This window comes from Larus michahellis, chromosome 18 (assembly GCF_964199755.1).
Source record: "Larus michahellis chromosome 18, bLarMic1.1, whole genome shotgun sequence".
Taxonomy (NCBI): Eukaryota; Metazoa; Chordata; class Aves; order Charadriiformes; family Laridae; genus Larus; species Larus michahellis.
Window position 1 is genome coordinate 7777400 of NC_133913.1, and position 23922 is coordinate 7801321.

General features: G+C 51.3%; 1 protein-coding gene and 1 gene segment (V, D, J or C); both read left to right on the forward strand.

Annotated features, from left to right (window-relative positions):
* The window catches only part of LOC141732867 (M1-specific T cell receptor alpha chain-like), a 341791-nt gene that overhangs the window by 60250 nt on the left and 257619 nt on the right, over positions 1–23922 (forward strand). The window lies entirely within an intron of this gene.
* Positions 394–1206, forward strand: LOC141732871 (Ig heavy chain V region C3-like). The segment is given in 2 exon segments: positions 394–537; positions 840–1206. Coding segments are annotated over 2 exon segments (399 nt in total).

Sequence of the window (23922 nt, forward strand, 5' to 3'; positions counted from 1 at the left end):
GGAGTGACCCCAGCAGTGCTGAGTACAGGGGAAGGATCACCTCCCTGAGCTGCTGCAAACTCTCCTCCTGCTGCAGCCCTGGACACCATTTTCCCTCTTTGAAACAAGGGCCCATTTCTGGCTCATGGTCACGTTGTCCACCAGAACCATTGGGGTCCTTCTCTGAGCACGTGCGCCGCGCTGGCAGCCCCGGTTCAGGAGCCTCGGTGTGCCGGGGCGCCTCACTCCTCCTCTGCCGACGGCCCTGCCCCTCGGCCCTGCCCGCGCCCGCCCTTCTCCTGACGGAAAGGGCCGAGGCAGCGGGGGGCCGGGCCGAGCAGGGCCGGGGCGGGCGTGCTGGGGGCGGGCAGAGGCATGGGCGCTGCCCCGGCGAGGGGCCGAGCCGGCGGGGCCGGCAGGAGCGGGCCCGAGCGCGGCTCCTTCTCGGCTCCTGTGCGGCTCCCTCCGGTCCCCGTCCGGCCCCAGCGCGGCAGGGCACGATGGCGGCCGGTCTGGGGCCGTGGCTCCTGTCCATGGCATTGGCCTTGGGGCCGGCAGGTGAGAGCCGGGCCCGGGCCCGGGGCTGCCAGCGGGCGGCGCTGCTCGTACCGGGGCCCCGGGGCTGCGGCTGCTCGCGCGCCCGGCGCGGTGTCGGCTGGCGCTCGCCTTGGCTGGGCGAGGAAGAGGCCGAAGTCGAGGCCGGGCCGGGGGAGGGGGGCAGGCGGGGCATTGCCCCGGGCGCGGGGCTTTGCCGGGAGAGGCGGGTGGCGGCTGTGGCTGTGCTGGGGCGGGGGGCGGCGGGGGAGCGTTGTGGGGCCGTGGTGGCGCGCTGCCCGGCTGCCTGCGCTCTCCGTCCGCAGGGGTGTGGGCGCAGCTGAGGCTGGTGGAGGCCGGCGGAGGGCTGCGAGCTCCCGGGGACTCCGTGCACCTCACCTGCCGCGGATCCGGCTTCACCTTCAAGGATTACTACGTTTATTGGTACCGTGAGGCCCCCGGTGGTGGTCTCGAGTGGGTGTCCTACATCAGTGCACCCTCGGGTACTACGAAGAAGTACGGGCCAGCGGTGGAAGGTCGAGCCACGGTGTCCCGTGACAATTCCCAGTCCGAGTCCTCTCTGTCCCTGAGTGCCCTGCAGCCCCAGGACTCTGCCCGCTACTTCTGTGCCATTAACACAGAGACAGGAAATCCAGCTGAGCTTTAACAGAAACCTGCTGGAGCCCAGCCCAGGTGCAAGAGCAATAGGGCAAGGGAGTGCTGTGATGTGTGTGAGGTCACCTGTGGCTGTTTCCAGCAGTGAGGGCTTATCACTGCGCATGGCAGGTGTTTGTGGCCTGTCCTGCACACTGCAGGAATTTGATTGCCAATTAAAATACAGTGCAATGGAGAGTATAGAAAATTACCGCAACCCTAAAAAAAAAGTCCTCCCTCTCTGCCATCCTTCTTCCCAGGCTCAGCTTCACTCTTGCATTCCCTTCTTCTCCCCAGGAGGCACAGGGGCCAATTGGAAATGGGGCTTGGGGTCAGTTTGTAGTATTTCTTCTGCATTGTTTCGGCACCCAGATCTATGGGTCCCTCTGGTATTCATGCCAGGGTATGAAAGAGCTGGCCAATGTTATGACAGGACCTCTCTCTGTTTTTTTTCAATGGCCTTGGGAGTCTGGAGAGGCCCCAGACAACTGGAAGCTGGCAAATGTTATCCCCGTTTTCCAGAAGGGAAAGAAGGTAAAGCCTGGTAATTACAGGCCTCTCAGTCTCCCTTCAGTGCCTGCTAAAAATATGGAGAAGGTTATTGTGGGAGGTAGAATGACAGAACAGTAGAATGGTTAGAGTTGGAAGGGACCTTCAAGATCATCTAATTCCAGCCCCACTGCCCTGGGCAGGGACACCTCCCACCAGATCAGGTTGCTCGAAGCCCCGTCTGACCTGTCGTTGAACACCTCCAGGGATGGAGCATCCACAGCTTCTCTGGGCAGCCTGTTCCAGTGTCTCACCACCCCCACAGTCAAGAATTTCTTCCTAATAGCTAATCTAAATCTCCCCTCTTTCAGTTTGAAACCATTACCCTCATGCTGTCGCTTCACTCCCTGATGAAGAGTCCCTCCCCATCTTTCCTGTAGGCCTCTTTTAGGCACTGGAAGGCAGTTACAAGGTCTCCCAAGAGGCTCCTCTTCTCCAGGCAGAACAACCCCATGTCTCTTAGCCTGTCTTCATAGGAGACAGGTGCTCCAGCCCTCTGATTATCTTCATGGCCCTCTGCTGGACTCGCTCCAGGAGGTCCAGGTCCTGAGCTGGATGCAGTACTCCAGGTGGGTCTCATGCGAGCAGAGTAGAGGGGTAGAATCCCCTCCCTTGCCCTCCTGGCCATGCTGTGGGGATGCAGCCCAGGATGCATTTGGCTAGAAAGCCACGTACTCATGGTTGGGTTGTGTTGAGCTTCTTATTGACCAACACCCCCAAGTGCGTCTCCTCAGGGCTGCTCTCCATGCATTCTCTTCCCAGCCAGTACTTTTCTTGGGCTTGCCCCAACCCACGTGGAGGACTTGCACTTGGCCTTGTTGAACTTCATAAGGTTCACACGGCCCCACTTCTCAAGTTTGTCCAAGTCCCTGTGGATGGCCTCCCTTCCCTCCAGCATCCTCGCCACGCTTCGCCTCGCTTTGCCTCTTCTCTACTATCTCTCCTCCTCGTCGTCTTCTCGTCTCATCTCTGTCTTCTCTGTTTAACCCAAAGAACAGCACACCTGAGTCCCTCACATGGACCTGTGTAGGAATGTGTCTGAGAGAATATGGTCACGTGAGCCAGCCTCCCTACTATGAGAGATTAGACTAAGGGCAAAACAGGTGGTAGAAGATGGAATTAGTACATGGGAAAAATGGGAACTGAGAAGGTAGAAAACATGTTGTGCTAATGACTAAGCAATTTACTATGCGAATTCTTGTAACCAATCTGATCTGTGAATGAACTGCATGGACAGCGCGTGGACAGTGTAACTAGCTAATCAGAAATAAGCAAGTGGCATGTACGGCTACAACACAGGCTATAAAAGATGATGATCTGTGCTTAATAAAGGGCTTCTGTTTATTCACATTGGATTGTCTGGAGTCCAGTTATTTCTCCTCAGATGGTGACCCCAACGTGATACCGATCAGCACTTGGCTTGAGCATCGGAATGCGAGGGGCGGAAGACCCAGAAGGAGATCCACCGGCTGGAGGACGGCTCAGCTGGACTGAGACCGGGCGAATTGGGTGGCAATCTGGAATAGAGGAAACAGACGACGTGGCCACGGACACCCAGAGAGGTGAGCAGCCGGGGCAGGAGATGGGGCAACAAGTAACAAAAGAAGAAGGGGCTATATTAAGACTTCTCCTGCATATCCTCTCTAAGAGAGGGGTGAAATACGATGAGCGTATGCTCCGAAGGTTATTAATATGGTGCAGAGAGAACGGATTCGCACCAGAGCCCCAGACAGCTTTTAAACCAGAAATACAGGAGGCTGTTGGGAAAAAACTGTGGGAAGCGATAAGTAAAGGAGACCAAGAGGCATCACTGTTAGCGACGACATGGTGGTTGGTGTTATCGACCTTACAAGATATGAACGCGGAGCGAGCCATGGCAGCTGGGGCTTTTGCAGCATTACAACCCATGGGAGGGGGTCAAACAGGCCAGGTCTGAAGGTCTGGGACGATCCCCTGCTGATCCCCTCTGCTCCACCTGAGGCCGATGGAGGAGGCAGAATGTCAGCAGAGAAGGACAGAGCCGGAGCTGTTTGCTCCTGCCATGGCCCGCCTCGCCCCCTCCCCTCCCCAGTCGTCTCCCTGAGATGGAAGTGCTGGTTTTGTATGTCTGCTGTGTAAGTGTGTGTGGGCGCCAGCTTATACCTGCTGATTAGCATGTGTACTACTGTTTGCTTTTTGTTGTGTGCAGTGTCGTTAGGTGACTACACTTGAGCAGGTATTCTGCCCGGTGTGGTACTGTTCTCGTATGCATCTAGGGCTGACACTCCGTCAAGTGAAGAAGTTTGTATATACACAATGTTTAGACGTAAGGCGAGCGCGCCCCAGGCAGATACACCAGGATGGGCTGTAGAACCGATGGAAGTCCTGAAATATTGGGGGAGTTTTCACGAGCCGACACATTTACACTCTCAGAAACGGCTCGCCCGTGCAGGGTGTATCGCTGGTTGTTTGTTGTTTGTCTATAAGATCATGGTTGATTGGGAAAAGGAGTTGAGCCAAAATCTATAGGATGCTCTGTATGAAAATGAGAAACTTAAGGAAAAATGAGAAACTGAGCTCTTGTTGCAAAGGCAGACTTTTATGTCCGTCGTAAGTGATGGAAAAAAAGAAAAAAAAAAGAGAAAAGAAAAAAAAAAGAGAAAAGAAAAAGAGAAAAAAAGAGAAAAAAATAATAAAAAAAAAAAGAAATCAAACAGAAACAATTAGATGGGAAATGTGCCACGTTAGCACAAAAGTATGCCATACGCATTACGAGAAAGCATCAGAAAAAGAGAAATAGGACACCTGATTCAAAGCAGTACCATAGAGATATGTTTTTTGGTTTTTTTCCTATATGTGTCTATGTTATTGCATGCCTTAGTAGATTGCTCTGTGTTATACCCTGCGAGACTAAAATGAACCCAGCAGAAGCGGTCTCTTGAGCAAGGGGGTGGAATATGGGAAAGCAACGGAAGGTCGGCGAGGAGGATTGTAAATACACTCAAGGGACTCGCACCTGGGTGCTGGAAAACACATATATCACACCAATTGTTATTCAGTCTCGGGTGCTGGCAAGAAAAACATTTGGATGATATAAGCCTGTAATGGACTCTCAGACACCTTATCTAGCTGCTTGAGAATCTTGGCCTGTTGTGGAAGAAGATCAAAGCACAGTACCAGCAAGAACAGGGAGTCCGCATGCGCTCTTGCTAACAAGGACTCTTTTGCTGCCAAGGATTCGTGATAACAAGGACTCTCTTGCTGCCAAGGATAAGTTTAACAATGCTACTAGTACAGCTATTTCTGAGTTATTGCTAGATGTAGATAGTATTCGATATGCGATGTTGCAAAACAGAACGCTGCTGATGTTTTGCTTTCAGCTCACAGACATGGTTGTCAAGATTTTGAAGGACTGTATTGTATGAATCTAAGTGACCACTCCAAATCCATCCATGCCCAGTTGCAGGAACTGCACCGACCGAACCAGCAACTGGTGGAGACCACTTTTGAAAATCTTTTTGCTGGATGGACTCGGGGGTGGGGTTGGTTGAAGCAAGTTATACTCATTGCCTATGTGGAAGGAATTTGTCTGTTATGTTTAGTATGCTGTTTGCCATGTTTAATAAGCATTATACGATCAGCTGTATATGCCGCTTTGCATCGTACCCTTATACGAGTTATAGAATATGTTCTCTAAAAACTACGTGTGTATCCATGAGAACCTGACCTTCACAGAAGAAGATAACAAGAAGGGATTACAACAATGTAGTCACGTATCAGACAGCCGCTGTCAGCAGAGCTGGATCATGAGTTTGGTGAGACTTGCTGCATACACTGGCCACGCGTGCAGCGACTCTAGCCTGTACTTTTCTACTTGATCCAGTGCAGGAGAGTTCTGGTGGGACTCGCTGCCTGCGCTGGCCATGCATGCAGCGACTCTAGCCTGTACTTCTCCAGTCAATGCAGTGCAGGATATAAGGGGGCTGTCTCGGGTCAGAGAGGGGGAGAGAGACATGAGCGAGGGGGAGAGAGACATGAGCGCACTTTGAAGGTACAGGGGATGCCCTGAAGCACTGTGTCTGCCTCCGCCCCCCCCCATAAGTTCTATGTTCATTAACCCCAACAGCTCCAAAGGCATTACAGCATGTTGCAAGATAAGATATAGTCTACTACTGCTGCAAGACGCATTGAACACCTTCCTACAAGAATTTCAACTTTATGCCCTGATAGGACAGTGCGGTGATGCACTCACAAAGAGCCTGACTTCATTAGAGTGGGTATTTTTGCCACATACCTTTTCAAAACCAGTAACTATGATGATTGAAATGTTACCGCGATTGTTTTTCCAGGGTCGTTTGTGCTGTCACCAGCTTTCTGGAATGGATCCAAGCCACATACATGTCCCCATCAAAAAGGATGACCTTGACCCTTGGTTATCACGAAGTCTTAACCTTCTTAGTACATAATATTGGGCAAATAAATTATTCTTTCCGCTAGCACAGACTATTACAGTCACTTTCACAAATTCCTTTACAGCCACGCATCCTGCTAGCACCAAAGCCTCTTGATGGCACCTGTTCGGTGTTTGTAGATGGTTCAGGGACACAGTAAAGGCCTTTGACTTATTTCAACAGGAACTGTTAAATGTAGGCAGAATCTCAATATGTTACTGGTATTGTTCAAGGACTTGAAGGAGCATTTATAAAACAAGTAGAGAACCAATTGTTATTTAGTCTCTTACTGAAATTAATGTTGCTTTTATGAAAAAGACAGTTTCGTTATTTTATTGTCCACGTACGCTCTCATAGCTGTTTACTTGGTCCTTTAACTGAGGGAAACACAGTTGCGGATTATCACACTGTTGATAACAACTCCGAACATTATGCAGCAAGCTAAAATGTCGCATGATTTTTTTCATCAAAATGCGAAGGCATTGAGGAAGGAATTTTCTTTAACACAACAACAAGCACGTGATATTGTGTGAACTTGTGCTGATTGTCAACCATTTATACCTAACTTCAACCCCGGCATCTGTCCCCGAGGGCATGGACCTTTGGAGTTCTGGCAGACTGATATAACCCATGTGTCAGAATTTGGAAAACTGAAATTTATACACCTGAGTGTAGACTGTTATTCAACTGCAATTTGGGCAACTGCGCAGACTGGTGAATCTAGTAAACATGTACGAAAGCATTTGCGATCCGCGTTTGCGGCCTTACGTGTACCGTGTGTGATAAAGACTGATAATGGCCCAGGGTATGTAGCCCGTTCAACACAGGTATTTCTACAGCTGTGGGGCATTACACATGTGACTGGCACACCACATTCTCCGACGGGTCAAGCCATAGTGGAACGCATGAACCAGTCTTTAAAAAATTTGCTTCAAAAACAAAAAGGGGGAGAGCAAGGGCTGAGTCCTGTAGATCGACTGAACAAGGACGTTTACGTCCTGAACTTCCTACGCCTTCCTCAACACTGCCTTGTACCTCCAATCGTGCGGCACGGCGCAGGCCTGCAGAGAGACCTGGGAGATTTTAGGCAGGAAAATGGCATGGTAGCAGTTAAAAACAGTGTGACGGGGAAGTGGGAAGGACCGTGTAGACTATTAACCTGGGGTCGAGGATATGCCTGTGTCGTTACGGATGCTGGAACCAGATGGGTACCAGCCAAGCGGATAAAGCCCTGGTTTGAGCAGACGGATTCAAATGAGTTACCCCACAATACCAACAACGACAATGAGGGCTGAAGAAGTGCAGTGCCCTAGGTGTGGAACTGTGACCCATGGATCCTTGTGCCTTGTGAGGATTGTTGAGGCCGGTGGTGGTTTGAAAGACCACGTGCTGCGGCCCGGTGTGCTGTGTGTTTTTAATCCGGTGTGCTGTGCATTTTAATTCCAGTGTGCTGTGTGTTTTAATAAGGAGTTAAGTAAGGTGACAGGGTGTGCTGTGTATTTTAAATCCAGTGTGCTGTGTGTTTTTAATCCAGTGTGCTGTGTGTTTTTAATCAATAAAGAACTAAGTAAGGTGATGGGTTTAATTCATTTAGCTATTGCAATAGAGTACATAGAGTCAGGTTCATCTCAACACGAGCTGGCTGAGCGACAGGAGATTAGGGAAGTCTACCATTCACAAGGATTGGTCAAGGTGTGGCATACAGTGCTGTTACACAGTGCTACTGCCAGAGGTTTGGTCGGTTCCGGAGGACTAGTGGGAACAGGTAGTATGTCACTGTAGCAACAGGTTCGGTCATCTACAGCGCAGAAAGAAGGGCAAGGGTACTGATATTTGAAGATGCCACTGAGAATTAGTGTCGGGCTTATCCTTGTGATTGGAAGTTGCAGCTGAACACAAAATTGAGAACCCTTGGTATTTTGGCTTCTTTTAATACAGCAGGATTCAATTCAGTTTACCCAACATTTAACACGTCCCTAGTGAACTTTTGTGGAGACACCATAGGGGTGATGATTGATTTTTGCTGTTGGCTCAGGATCATGGATGTGAAGATTTTGAAGGTATGTGTTGTATGAACCTTTCTGACCACTTATCATCCATTCATAAGCAGTTACGGGAGCTGAAGGATAATATGTCCAAATTAAAAGTGGTTAAAAACAGTTTCAATGACTGGTTAAGCTCATGGGGTATAACGGGATGGTTATCAGATTTACTAAAGCAAGGCCTCATGCTATTGTTGGTTATATTATTATTGATTATGGTAGCCTCATGTGTTCTCCGCAAAGTGACTGACATGATAAAAAATGCCATGCACAAGGTCTGGATGGCTCAAGAAGAAAAAGGGGGTATTGTAGGAATGCATCTGAGAGAAAATGGTCACGTGAGCCAGCCTCCCTACTATGAGAGATTAGACTAAGGGCAAAACAGGTGGTAGAAGATGGAATTAGTACATGGGAAAAATGGGAACTGAGAAGGTAGAAAACATGTTGTGCTAATGACTAAGCAATTTACTATGCGAATTCTTGTAACCAATCTGATCTGTGAATGAACTGCATGGACAGCGCGTGGACAGTGTAACTAGCTAATCAGAAATAAGCAAGTGGCATGTACGGCTACAACACAGGCTATAAAAGATGATGATCTGTGCTTAATAAAGGGCTTCTGTTGATTCACATTGGATTGTCTGGAGTCCAGTTATTTCTCCTCAGACCTGGCTGACCAGCACTGCTCAGTCTGCTGCGGGCTGCCTTTTCAGCACCCATAAGTATTGGGTTCCCATGCAGATTTACCCTTCAAACTCCAGCTCATAGTCCAGAGAGAAAAGCAAGATTTTTTCAAGGTGCCCGCCCAGGAAGACATTTCTGTAGGACAGAGGGAGAGAATTAAAATTCGAGGTAGTGAATTTGTCATGAAAAATCAACCAGGAAGGCCAAAAATGGGCCTTCCAATCTGCATGAGATGTTTTGACTTTTAGAGTCCTCACAGACATTGAGGGAGGATTGAAGAGGCATCTTACAAAAGGTCTGAGCTTCCAGTACTTCCCCCTTGGTCTCGTCTGGCTCACACGTGTCGGAACGCTTTCTCTTGTTCTGGGTTGTTTGGTTTTGATTGGGAGCTTCTCTCCCAGGCCTGTGAATATAATGGGGCAAGACCTTCTGAGCATGTGTGTTTGCAGCTGCCAAACCCCAAAGATCATGGGGCCGTCTCTGTGGCCCCATGGCCCACAGCCCCTGAGCGATCTCCTAAGCAGAGAAGCCAGCTAGCAGCCCAGCAGTCTTTTGTCACCGTTGGGCCAGTCATTTCAAAAGTGTGCTGTTTCTGGTTTATAACAGCCAGTTGCATACCATGGCATAGGGAGGCTGTGTCATCCTGTCCCTTCCCAGCATCCCGTGCTCTACAGACTGACAATGCTGCTAAGGCAGCTGCTTCAGTCTGACAGACGAGGGTGCCAATGTGTGGATGTGCTGTGCCACCAGCAGACTGACCAGTTGTGAGTGGGCTTTCCGAATTTGACTGTGCAGAGGGAGAGTCAAATTCCCCCTCCCAATCGTAGCCCTCCGGGCACTCCTTGCAATGTTTTGCGTGCTCTGAAGGAACTGCTAGCTGTCGTTCTTAACTGTTTGGAGTGTAGGAGGGATTAAGGGCACGTACACTGCACTCACAAGACAGATGATATTCAGTTCCTTCTCAGGGACTTCCCGGTAGCCGTAGCAGGATCAGGCACTGCAGATGGGATGCGAGCGCTCTGATTCTGGAGACTACGTGGACTGCCCCACATGCCCAATTGTATCCAAATTTAAGCAGGGTCTGGAAAAACCTGTTCCTACTCTATGTCATCAGTCAGGTATCTCTCCCAGAAGTGTCTCATCCTTCCTCCACATCCAGGTTCAGGCTATCCTGCTGGGCTGAGTGAGAGGTGAAGGAGTAACAACAGTTTGATTAGGTGGCTAATGCAGCAACACAACAGTTACCCAGCACCTGGAGCTGAATAAAGATAAGAACCTGCATCAGGGCTGACACCACATGGGGGAGGGGAAGGATCGCTTCCCATGACATGCTGGCAACACTTTGTCTAATGCCGCCCAGGATACCTTTGGCCACCTTTGCTGCCAGGGCCCATTGCTGGCTCATGGCCAACTTGGTGTCTGCCACAACCCCAAGGCCTTTTTCTGCAAAGCTGCTTTCCAGCTGGGTGACCAGAGCCTGTCCTGGTGCTCAGGGTTGTTCCTCTCCAGGTGCAGCAATTTGCCTTCCTGCTTGTTGAACTGCCTCAGGTTCCTGTCAGCCCATCTCTCCAGCCTGCCAAGGTCCCTCTGGATGGCAGCACAACACCCTGCTGTATCAGCCACTCCTCCCAGGTTGGTGTCATCTGCACAATTGCTGAGGGCACACTCTGTGCAGTCCTCCAGATCGTTAATGAAGACGTGCAACAGGATTGGAGCCAGTATTGACCCCTGGAATGGAGTCGAATCCCACAGTGGTTCAGGGCTGCTCTCGGAGAGTTCTGTAGTTACATCATATGATGTAACTACATTGGTGCTTGGTCCTGATGGAAACGTTTTATCTGTTTTATCTGAGTCTGTCTGCAAAGCATTACCCCTTCTGCTTGCCTTCTTCCCATGTCTCATGCCAATCCTCACTCCTGTCACACTCTGAAACTGCTTCACCCTTGGAAACAAGTTTTGCTGTTTCCATCGTGTGTACCTGTCATGGCTGACTGTTGAGGTGTGGTAATAGCCATGCTCAGGTTTTGGGCACGGCTCAGGTCCGCTCAGTCCAGTTGTCACTATTCACTCACTAAGTAGCTAGGAGAGGAAATACAGAAAGTACAGAGGGTCATTTGGGAGCCCACTGGGAGAATGGGGAGGTCTCCCAGATCTGACATTCTAACAGGAACAAGAGGTTGTGAACATGTGTGTTTGGAGCTGCTGGATCCCAGAGATCACAGGCAGAAGCCCAGGGAAGTGGTGGAGTAGATGAAGATATTGCTTGAACTGTTCCTGCCTGTTTATCCTTGTCTCCTGGGGTTGAAGGTGCCCTTTCTTAGGTGGAGATAGAGGCCTCTGGCCCCGTGGTAGGGAAGGTCTCAGAGTCACTCACGCTCACCTGCCGCATCTCTGGTGTACCCATCACCGATAGCAGCTACGCTTGGGACTGGATCCGTCAGACTCCTGGCAGAGACCTGCAGCACATAGCGTTGCTGTATCCTTTCACGGGACTTCAGCACATTGCTTCATTCTTCCAGACACGAGTCACCAGCTCTGCAGACCCCTCCAGGAACCAGCTGTTGCTGGAAGTGCTCTCGCCATCAGCTGCAGACACGGCCACGTATTTCTGCAGCACCAGAGAGCTGGAAAAAGGGCACAGTGCTTGAACGACAGGCAAAGCCGGGGCAGAAAAGGAAGGAGGGGTGTTAAATTCAGCCAGGTCTTTCATGGTTGGCTGCAAAAAGGCTTTTGAGGAGTAGCCTGGGCTGGCTTTCCTGGAAAGGGGCACAGAGGTGCTGTGGCGGCAGCAGCAGCAGAAGAGTATCTCACAAGCTCACACAAAACCATGAACAAGTTGATCACCTTCTTCCATTCTTCTCAGTCTCTCCCAGAAGAAGAAAGCAACAGAGAAAGCAGTTTGTTTAAGAAGCAGCACAACAAGCATTGAAGAACTAAGATTTGATTATGGCAAACCACAGCTGAATTGAGCTTTTAAATCTCATGTTGATCAGGGAGCCCCAGAACAGGCAAACAGCAGGAGCTGAGCTGCAGGGCACCTTTTCCCTTGTGCATGAAGTGTTGGCACTCTGTGCATATATATTCATGTGTGTACGTGAGGTCCAGCATATATATTCAAGCGTGTACACTGAGGTCCAGCATAGAATTTTGTGGAAGGACTCCCAACAAGGAAGATATGATCTGAGGGCTGTGGGGACCCTGGGGTATCCTACCATGCTGTGGCAGCTCCAAGTGTCTCAGGGCACCTTAGGCCACCTCCAGGTTCAATGGGTTCCTCTACCATCTTGCAACTCGCCTTCCCACCGTCTTGGATCCCTTCCCTAAGGGGCCAGATTGGAGCACACATGAAGAGGAAGAGGAGGGGAAAGACTCAGAGAGTCTGCAGAGGGGCAGCATGGAATTTGGGCATCCCAAAATGGTAGTACCAGTCAAAACGGTGACACTGTAGGGCTCAGCAGGTGTCCTCTCCTGTGGCTACAAAGGTCCTAGGGGGAGCTCTGTGTTCCTGCTGAGTAGGGTAAGAATGGAGAAGGGAGTGTCCCTGCTCTGCTGAGGAGCCCCAACAGCCTGGTCCCTGCTCAGTCCTGTGCACATGAGTTTTGGGGGATGAGCTGGGGGCCTTGAACCTGCACATCTACCCCAGAGCTTCAGTGCACAGTGAATCCTGGATCTCCCCTGCCCTTTGCTACCTTTGCTGCTTGCGGGCATCTGGGAAGGCTTTGGTGGGAAGAGGCCGCTGGAGAAATGTCAGCACGAGGGAGCGAGTGGAGGAGTAGGGTGCTGAGCAAGAGCAGGGTGAGGAGCACTTCTGCCATGGAGCGCCCTGTCCACAAGAGTAGAGGGGTCAGTGGCTCCCATCCAGGAGCAGCAGCTCACAAGCAGCAAGGAGCCAGGGTGCCCTGGGAGGACAACTTGCCGCCCGCCGGGCCAGCTCCAAAATCCCAGCAGAAACACTGCAGTCCTTCCTCAGAGGAAGGTCGAGGGTAGCTCTACAGCAACATGCCACCTTTTGCCCACTAGAGGTTTTCCTGCCAAGCGAGCTCTCTGGTATTGCAGCTTGCAGGATGAGAGACACCCGAGAGTTCACCAACAGCTTCAGGTTCTTCTGCTCCTCCAGCCCCCACCTCTCGCCTTCGCTGTTGTCATAGACCGAGGGAGGGACCAGGAGGGACTAGGCCTGACTGCAGTGACAGAGGCACAGACAGGGCAGATGTGGGCAGAGCTGTTCTGCCAGCGGAGACAAGCTACAGAGCGTCGAGGCAGAGTGGGGCCTGGCTGTGTGGACTGCCCTGTGCGTGGGGTTCTTTCCCATCATAGGTAAGCAAAAGGAAGAAGAAGGGGTGATGCCTCCCAGGAACTGAGCATGCTCCTGTGCTCTGCTCGCCACAGAGCTGTGCTAACCACTTGCAGCCTGACCTGCACCCCGCCTCTACCTCCCCAGCAATCCCTGCAGAGCACAGCGGGAGATGAGTTCCTCCTCTTCTAGCTGCAATTTAGGCACCTCCATCCAGCCTGGCTGCTCTGCAGTGTGGGAACAGGCAGGGAATCTACCTGGTACACCCCCATCCTTGGGCCTAATGCTTTGTCCTTGCAAAGAGCAGGTTGAGGATGTCAGCATAGGATCCAAGCCCCACTTGCCTGTGAGATGTCCTTGTGCACATTCCGAGCAGTATCAGGGACAGGAGAGTAAATTCCCCACCATCACAGCCTGGCAAAGCCACAGGGATTTGTCCTCCATCGTGCAAAACCTTCCTGCACCAAATTGGAAAATCCAAAAAAACTTCTTGTCTGACAGGGAAAAGGAGGGAGGGAAAGGTGGTGTCTCTCTCCTCATGAGCCCTGATTCCTGGTACCAGCTCAGTTCCTCTACTCATCTTTGTCAGTTGGGTTGAAAGAGAACAAATTTAGTCCAGTGCTATCCCAGTGTCCCCACCAGCAATGCCGTGACCTTTTCTGAATCTTGGAGCGATCATGGCTTGTTCTTCCTCACTGCAGCAGTCACTGGCCAGGTGGCCTTGGAGCAACACATCGGGGAGCTGGCCATGCGAGAGGGAGATGGAGTCACCTTCCAGTGCAGCATGAGTGGGGACAGTATGAGCAAGTACTACATGTCCTGGTACCGGCTGGGGCCACGTGGCTCTCTGGAATGGATTTACCGGGAAGGTGGTGCCTCTGGAGAAGATATCCAGGGTCACGTTAAGGGATCAGTGGAGAGCTCCCAGAACAGATTCACCCTGCAGATCCAGGCAGCAAAGCAAGGGGATGAAGCAGTGTATTACTGTGGTGCCAGGCTCAGCCTGGAGCAGCTCTGCAGCAGCGTGGAGCCAAAACCCAGCTGATAGGGAGTACAGACTTCTCAGCATTGCAATCTAACAGACACTAACCAGATGTTTATGTCACGCATTGGCAGGTGCAGGAAACAAAACTTCGGCGTGCTTGCAGTCAAAAGCAGTGAAGATAAGTATTTATGATGCAGGAGGATGTATTGCGGGAACTTCAGAGACTGTCTAGTGACGTGCTGGTTATTACACATTATCTGGGCTGCTGTCCAGCCTGGCCCAGTTTTACCTCTGTGGCTTGCTTGTAGATGTGGGATCATGGAGAGGCGGTGTGGTAGCTTACTCCTGTACCATAGTAGATGGAGGGGTGACATTGTAGTGGGTGGCTACTACAGATCACCTGATCGGGAAGAAGTAGACAAGGTGTGATGGGTTGACCTTGGCTGGCCTCCAGGTGCCCAACAAGCGACTCTGTCAGTCCCCCTCCTCTACTGAACAGGGTGAAAAAAACACAATGAAAGGCACATGGGTCAAGAAACAGACAAGGAGATGACCCAGCAATTACCTTCAGAGGCCAAAGAGACTCGATTTGAGGAAATAAATTTTATCTATTATCAATCCAATCAGAGTAGGACAGTGAGAAATAAGAACAAATCTAAAAACACCTTTCTGCCATCCCACGCTTCTTCCTGGGTTCAACTTCACTCCCAACTTCTCTACCTCTTCCCTCCAAGAGGCATATAGGGGAAGGGGAATGGGGGTTGCGGCCAGTTCATACCACCTCCTCTCTGCCGCTTTTTACTCCTCAGGCTCTTCTCCTGAGCAGTCAGCTCTACAGCTGATGGGCAACACGAGAAACAAAGAAGGCAGTGACACTGTGTAAAGACCGTTCAGCAACAGCTAAAACTTTGATGTGTTATCAACACGGTATTTGCCATAAAATATTGCAGCTGCCCATACAGGCCTCTCTGAAGAAAATTAACTCCATCACAAACAAATCAAGTACACCTACTCTTGCTGACCCTGCTTCAAGCAGGAGAGTTAAACCAGACCTTTTCAGAGGTCCATTACAGCCTCAACTTTTCTGCCATCTTAGGAGCAAAACTGGCTCCTCTTCTGCTGCACTTTCTAATGCCCTTCCTGGGGAGTATGAAAGGACAGCATCAGGCCTGACGGCCAGCCCGAGCTTTTAAGAGACAGTTTGTGGGTCTGGAAATGCTTTGGGAATACTCTTGCGTCCTGGTTGGGGGGAAGACCTCGAGTCTCTCCTCATGACCTCACGCGCTGCCAGCATGCTGCCATGTATGCCCTGCAGCCCTCCAGCAGTGACTGTTAGGTGGTTTTGATGGAGAAATGGAGAGGCTCTAACAGTCATTTCCCCATTGAATTCCCTCCCCTCTGCTCAGTCCAGGAGCCCTGCCTCCAGCAACAAGCTGTGGCCAGCAGTACGCTTCTCGGGCTCCAGGAAGCAGCCAGTCAAGTGCTCAAATGGGGATGCATGTTATTCCTCATCCTTCCAAAGCCAGGCTCTGGGTTTGTGCAGGGGGTTGTACAACCTGTTCACATGTGCATGTACCTGTGTCTGCAACTCTGCAGAAGAACCATAAGATCTATCAGAAGACTGAAGACCACAAATACAGCAAACATAACCATGCCGAATACCTCTCCCGAGTCCTCCGCGTGCTCCTCTTTTACCCACCCATATGACATTTTTGTATCACTCCTGAGTGAGTCCTGTATAACTCTCCTGAGTTCCAGCTTTGAATCTTGTAGCCAAAAGAGGAAAGTGCGTTTTCCTCAACAGTCCTGTAAAAAGCTGTTCCTGGAAGTCATCAGGAGAGTAGTAAAGTCCAAGTTTCATTTTTCCCCTCTGCCCTGGCACATATCACAAAGTCGTGAATGTGCCCGTGAGCCTTTCACAGACTCACAGAAATCCTGAAGTTGGGGGGCACCTCAGGAGGTCATCCAGACCCTCTGCTCAAGTAGGGCCTCCTAGAGCCGGTTGCCCGGGACCATCTCCGGACAGCTTTTGAATATCTCCAAGCAGGCAGAACCAACAGCCTTTCTGGGCAACCTGTGCCAGTGCACAGTCACCCTGACAGTGAAAAAGTGTCACATAAGGTTGCACATTGCCTTGTGACCTGTCACTGAGGACCAGAGAAAAGCGCTTGGCCCTGCCCTCCCTGCCCCCTCCCTTCCTCTGTTTCTATACATCAGTGAGATCCCCCTGAACCTTCTCTTCTCCAGGGTAAGGCACCCCCGATCTCTCAGCCTTTTTCATGGAAGGGGTGCTCGAGACCCATTATGACCTTCTTGGCATTCACTGGCCTCTCTCCTGTATGCCCAACTCTCTCTTGTCCTGGGGAGCCAAGCAGTGGAGCCCATACTGCAGGTGTGACACCAGCAGTGCTGAGTAGAGGGGAAGGACCACCTCCCTGAGCTGACGCAAACTCTCCTCCTGGTGCAGCCCAGGACACCATTATCCCTCTTTGCCACAGGGCCCATTTCTGGTTCATGGTCAAGTTGTCCAGCAGAACAAAGTCCAGATGGAGTCCAATGACGAGTGGTATACCTCAGGGGTATACCAAGGTCCCTCTGGATGGCAGCACAACCCCCTGCTGTACCAGCCACTCTTCCCACGTTGGTGTCATCTGCACAATTGCTGAGGGCACACTCTGTGCAGTCCTCCAGATCGTTAATGAAGACGTCCAACTGGATTGCAGCCAGTATTGACCCCTGTGGTACACCGCTAATTGCTGGCCTCCAACTAGACTTTGTGCCACTGATAACCACCATCTGGCACCAGGCATTCAGACAGTTTTTGACTGTCAGAGGGACTGTTGGAGGACATTAAGTTTGGGGGCACCCTTGGCTGTAGTGATCATGAGAAGAAAGTCACTGGCGTAAGTCATTGCTGGGCTGCTCTCCGTGATCTTTGAAAGGTCCTGGAGAACAGGCGAGGTGCCTGAGGACTGGAGGAAAACCAATGTTGCTCCAGCCTTCAAAAAGGGCAAGAAGGAGGACCTGGGGAACTACAGGCTGGTCAGCCTCACCTCCATCCCTGAAAAGATGATGGAACAACTCGTTCTGGGCATCAGTACCAGTACAGGTTGGGGCCTGACCTGCTGGAGAGCAGCTCTATGGAAAGAGACCTGGGAGTCCTGGTGGACAACAGGATGACCATGAGCCAGCAATGTGGCCTCGTGGCCAAGAAGGCCAATGGCATCCTGGGGTGCATCAAGAAGAGCGTGGCCAGCAGGGCGAAGGAGGTCATCCTCCCCCTCTACTCTGCCCTGGTGATGCCACACCTGGAGTACTGTGTCCAGTTCTGGGTTCCCCGGTTCAAGAAGGCTAGGGAACTGCTGGAGAGGGTACAGCAAAGGGCTACCAAGATGATTAGGGGATTGGAAAACCTCTCTTGCAATGAAAGGCTGAAGAATTTGTGTCTCTTCAGTCTGGAAAAAAGGTGACTGAGGGGGGATCTTATCAACGCTTATCAATACTTAAAGGGTGGGTGTCAGAAGGATGGGGCCAGGCTCTTTTCAGTGGTGCCCAGCAACAGGACCAGAGGTAATGGGCACCAACTTGAGCGTAGGAAGTTCCACGTAAACTTAAGGAGGAACTTCTTTACTGTGAGGGTGGCAGAGCCCTGGCACAGGCTGCCCAGAGAGGTGGTGGAGTCTCCGTCTCTGGAGACATTCAAAACCCGCCTGGACGCATTCCTGTGCCACCTGCTCTGGGTGAGCCTGCTCTGGCAGGGGGGTTGGACTAGATGCTCTCCAGAGGTCCCTTCCAACCCTACCATTCTGTGATTCTGTGACCCACCTCACTGCCTGCTCCTCCAGCCCAGACTTTGTCAGCTTCTCTAGGAGGACCTTAGCTGAAACAGTGTTGAAAGCGTTCCTGAATCAACAGCAACCAATGTCTGCTGCTCTCCCCTCATCTCCACAACCAGTCATTGCCTCACAGAAGATTATCACAAGGGGCATGACTAGCCCCTTGTGAACCCTGGTGACGTTCTTGTCCCTCAAGTTCCTGGAAATGGTTTCCAGGCCTACTTGCTCCATCACTTTCCCAGTGGTCAGGGTGGTAGAGGAGAGAGAGCTGTTTCATGAACATCCCAAGAAAGGTGGAAGGAAGTTGTAAAATCTTACATCTCTTCTGATGCCACATGCTGATGCCGCATCAGGTTAGCCACCACTCATGGCACGTTGCCTGCGCTTCCGTCCGCAGGGGTGTGGGTGCAGCTGAAGCTGGTGGAGGCCGGTGGAGGGCTGCGAGCACCCGGGGACTCCATGCTCCTCTCCTTCTGCGGATCCGGCTTCACCTTCAAGGATTACTATCTTCGGTGGTACCGTGAGGACCCCAGTGGCGGTCTCGAGTGGGTCTCCTTCATGTGTGGACCCTCGGGTACTACAAAGAAGTATGGGGCAGAGGTGCAGGGTTGAGCCATGGCATCCTGGGACAATTCCCATTCTGAGGCATATCTATCCCTGAGTGCCCTGCAGCCCTGGGACTCTGCCCGCTATTTCTGTGCCGTTCACCCAGAGACAGGAAATCCTGCTGAACTTTAACAGAATCCTGCTGGGGCTCAGCCCAAGGTGCAAGAGCAATGGGCTGGGGGAGTGTTGCGATGTGTGTGGTGGTGCTCAGGGCTGTTTCCAGCATTGAGGGCTTATCACTGTGCATGGCAGGTGTTTGTGGCCTGTCCTACACACTGCAGGAATTTAATTTATTGGCAATTAAGATACAGTGCAATGGAGGGAACGAAAAATAAAAAAACAAAATCCAACCTTAATGATACCGTCCTCCCTCTCTGTCCTCCTTTTTCCCAGGCTCAACTTCATTCTTTCACTTGCTTCCTCTCTTGGAGAGGCTATGCCATGTAAAAATATGGAGAAGACTATCGTGGAAGTTAGAAACATAGAATCACAGAATGGTTAGAGTTGGAAGGGACCTTCAAGATCATCTAGATCCAGCCCCACTGCCCTGGGCAGGGACACCTCCCACCAGACCAGGTTGCTGAAAGCCCCATTCAGCCTGGCCTTGAACACCACCAGGGATGGGGCATCCACAGCTTCTCTGGGCAGCCTGTTCCAGTGTCTCACCACCCCCTCAGTCAAGAATTTCTTCCTAATATCTAATCTAAATCTCCCCTCTTTCAGTTTAAAACCGTTCCCCTCGTGCTGTCGCGTCACTCCCTGATGAAGAGTCCATCCCCATCTCTCCTGTAGGCCCCCTTTAGCTACTGGAAGTCTGTTGTAAGGTCTCCCAAGAGGCTTCTCCAGGCAGAACAAGCCCATGTCTCTCTGCCTGTCTTCATAGGAGACAGGTGCTCCAGCCCTCTGATTATCTTCATGGCCCTCCACTGGACTTCCTCCATCAAGTCCTGAGCTGGATTCAGTACTCCAGGTGGGTCTCATGAGAGAAGAGTAGAGGGTAGAATCCCCTCCCTCACCCTCCTGGCCATGCTGTGGGGATGCAGCCCAGGATGCAGTTGGCTAGAAAGGGCAACCAAGATGATTATGGGACTGGAGCATCTCCCTTATGAGGAAAGGCTGAGAGAGCTGGGACTCTTTAGCCTGGAGAAGAGAAGTTTGAGGGGGGACCTGATTAATGTTTACAAGTATCTAAAGGGTGGGTTTAAGGAGGACGGAGTCAGGCTCTTTTCAATGGTTCCCAGTGACAGGACAAGGGGCAATGGGCACAAGCTAGAACATAGGAAGTTCCGTTCAAATACACAGAAAAACTTCTTTACGGTGAGGGTGACAGAGCCCTGGAATAGGCTGCCCAGGGAGGTTGTGGAGTCCACTTCTCTGGAGATTTTCAAGACCCGCCTGGATGCAGTTCTGAGTAATGTGCTCTAGGCAATCCTGCTTTAGCAAGGGAGTTGGACTAGATGATATCTAGAGATCCCTTCCAACTCTGAAGACTCTGTGATTCCGTGATTCTGTGAAGAGGCATCTTACAAAAGGTCTGAGATTTCAGTATTTTCCCCTTGGTCTCGTCTGGCTCACACATGTCTGAACGCTTTCTCTTGTTCTGGGTTGTTTGGTTTTGCGCGGCTGGAGCTGAACTTAGCAAGGGATGCTAAGAATAACAAGAAGGGCTTCTACAGGTACGTCAAACAGAAAAGGAGGGTCAAAGAAAGTGTACCCTCCCTGATGACCAAGAATGGCAAACTGGTAACAACAGATGAGGAGAAGGCTGAGGTTCTGAACAATATTTTTGCCTCAGTCTTCACTGACAGCCTCTCTCCTCATGCCTCCCAGGTTGAAGGATCGCAAGACGGGGACCTGCGAGACAAAGTCCCTCCCACTGTAAGTGAAGACAAGGTTTGTGACCACCAGAGGAACCTGAACATATACAAGGCTATGGGACCTGATGAGATGCATCCCAGAGTCCTGAGGGGACTGGCTGATGTAGTTGCCAAGCCATTCTCCATGATATTTGAAAAGTCGGGGCAGTCAGGTGAAGTCCCTGGTGACTGGAAAAAGGGAAACATTGCACACATTGTTAAAAAGGGTAGAAAGGAGCACCCTGGGAACTACCGCCCTGTCAGTCTCACCTCCATGCCTGGGAAGATCATGGAACAGATCCTCCTAGAAGCTATGCTAAGGCATATGGAGGACAGGGAGGTGATTCGAGACAGCCAGAACGGCTTCACCAGGGGCAAGTGCTGTCTGACCAACCTGGTGGCTTTCTACAATGGAGGGACTGCATCAGTGGACAAGGGAAGAGCTACAGATACCATCTCTCTGGACTTCTGCAAGGCCTTTGACATGGTCCCCCACAACATTCTTCTCTCTGAGTTGGAGAGATATGGATTTGATGGGTGGACTGTTTGGTGGATAAGGAACTGGCTGGATGGTCGCATCCAGAGGGTGGTGGTCAATGGCTCGATGTCCAGATGGAGAGGGGTGACAAGTGGTGTCCCTCAGGGATCCGTATTGGGACCAGTGCTGTTGGATATCTTCATCAATGATTTAGACAGTGGGATCAAGTGCACCCTCAGCAAATTTGCCATTGACACCAAGCTGAGTGTTGCGGTTGACAGGCCAGAGGGACGGGATGGCATCCAGAGGGACCTGGATGAGCTAGAGAGGTGGGCCTGAGCAAACCTTATGAAGTTCAACAAGGCCAGGTGCAAGGTCCTACACTTGAGTTGGGACAATCCTCATTATCAATACAGGCTGGGGGATGATGCGATAGAGAAATAGCCCTGTGGAAAAGGACTTGAGGGTACTGGTGGATGAAAAGCCGGACATGAGCCAACAATGTGTGCTTGCAGCCCAGAAGGCCAATCACATCCTGGGCTGCATCAAAAGAAGCATGGCCAGCAGATCAAGAGAGGTGATTCTCCCCCTCTACTCTGCTGTCCTGAGACCCCACCTGGAGTACTGCGCACAAGAAGGATATGGACCTGTTGGAGCAGGTCCAGAGGATGGCCACAAAGATGGTCAAAGGGCTGGAGCCCCTCTCCTATGAAGACAGGCTGAGAGAGTTGGGGTTGTTCAGCCTGGAGAAGAGAAGGCTCCAGGGAGACCTTGTAGTATCCTTCCAGTACCTAAAGGGGGCCTATAAGAAAGGTGGCGAGGGGCTGTTTGCAGGGCATGTAGTGATAGGACAAGGGGCAATGGTTTTAAACTAGAGCAGGGCAGGTTTAGATTACACATCACAGAATCACAGAATGGTTTGCGTTGGAAGGGACCTTAAAGATCATCTAGTTCCAACCCCCCAGCCATGGGCACGGTCACTTCCCACTAGACCAGAATGCTCAAAGCCTCATCCAGCCTGGCCTTGAACACTTCCCGGGATGGGGCATTGACATCTTCCCTGGGCAACCTGTTCCAGTGCCTCACTACCCTTACAGTAAAGAGTTTTTTTCCTGATATCCAAGCTAAGTCTGCCCTCTTTCAATCTGAGGCCGTTACCCTGTGTCCTATCATTACACTCCGTGATATAGAGTCCCTCCCCATCCTTCCTGTAGGCCCCCTTTAGGTACTAGAAGGACACTATAAGGTCTCCTTGGAGCCTTCTCCAGGCTGAACAACCCCAACTCTCTCAGCCTGTCCTCATAGCATAGGTGCTCCAGCCCTCTGATGATCTTCGTGGCCCTCCACTGGACCCGTTCAAACAGATCCATGTCCTTCTGTGGTGAGGACTCCAGAGCTGGATGCAGTACTCCAGGTGTGGTCTCACGAGAGCAGAATAGAGGGGCAGAATCACCTCCCTCGGCCCGCTGGCCATGCTCCTTTTGATGCAGCCCAGGATGTGGTTGGCTTTCTCAGGTGCAAGTGCACATTGCCTGCTCATGTTGAGCTTCTCGTCCACCAGCACCCCAAGTCCTCCTCAGGGCTGCCTTCAAGCCATTCTCCGCCCAACCTGTATTTGTGCCTGGGATTGCCATGACCCAGGTGCAGGACCTTGCACTTGGCCTGGTTGACCTTCATGAGGTTCGTACAGGCCCACCTCTCAAGCCTGTCCAGGTCCCTCTGGATGGCATCCCTTCCCTCCAGTGTGTTGACCATGTCACACAGCTTGGTGTCGTCGGCAAACTTGCCGAGGGTGCCCTCGAACTCACTGTCCGTGTTGCCAAGAATGATGTTGAACAGCACCGGTCCCAGTACTGACCCCTGAGGAAAGCCACTCGTCACCGGATTCCATGTGGACACTGAGCCATTGACTGCAACATTTTGAGTGCTGCCATTAAGCCAGTTCCTTATCCACCGAGTGGTCCATCCATCAAATCCATGCTTTGCCAATTTAGAGACCAGGATTTCGTGTGGGACAGCGTCGAACGCTTTGCGTAAGTCCAGGTAGATGACGTCAATTGCTCTCCCCATATCTACCAATGCTGTAGCAACATCATAGAAGGCCACCAAATTTGTCAGGCACGATTTGCCTTTGGTGAAACCATGTTGGCTGTCACCAATCACCTCCTTATTATCCATGTGCCTTAGCAGAGCTTCCAGGAGGATCTGTTCCATGATCTTGTAAGGCACAGAGGTGAGACCGACCAGTCTGTAGTTCCCTGGGTCTTCCTTCATTAGGATGAAGTTCTTTACAATGAGGGTGGTGAGACACTGGCCCAGGTTGCCCAGAGAGGTGGTGGAGGCCCCATCCCTGGAGACATTCAAGGCCAGGCTTGATGAGGCTCTGAGCAACCTGATCTAGTTGAAGATGTCCCTGCTTAGTGCAGGGGGGTTGGACTAGGTGACCTTTAAAGGTCCCTTCCAACCCAACAGATTCTATGATTCTATAACCAGGCAGCATCCCTATACTCTTCCCAGCACATCTGATCCTGCTAGAACTGCCTGTGCAGTTCCTTCTTGCCTTTAGTTTGACCAGCAGGTCCCAGCTCAGCCATGCTGGTCTGACCCCTGAGGAATGCCACTCATCACCGGATTCCATGTGGACACTGAGCCATTGACTGCAACACTTTGAGTGCCGCCATTAAGCCAGTTCCTTATCCACCGAGTGGTCCATCCATCAAATCCATGCTTTGCCAATTTAGAGACCAGGATTTCGTGTGGGACAGCGAAAGTGCAGGGGGGTTGGACTAGGTGACCTTTAAAGGTCCCTTCTCCCCTTTCTTGCTTGATTTCCTATACCTGGGGATCGAGAGCTCTTGTGCTCTATGGAAAGCATCCTTGAAGATCCGCCAGCTCTGTTCTGCCCCCTTGTCCCTGAGGACCGTTTCCCAGGGGGTCCTCTTGACTAACTCCTTGAAGAGCTGGAGGTTTGCTTTCCTAAAATTCAGGGTCCTGA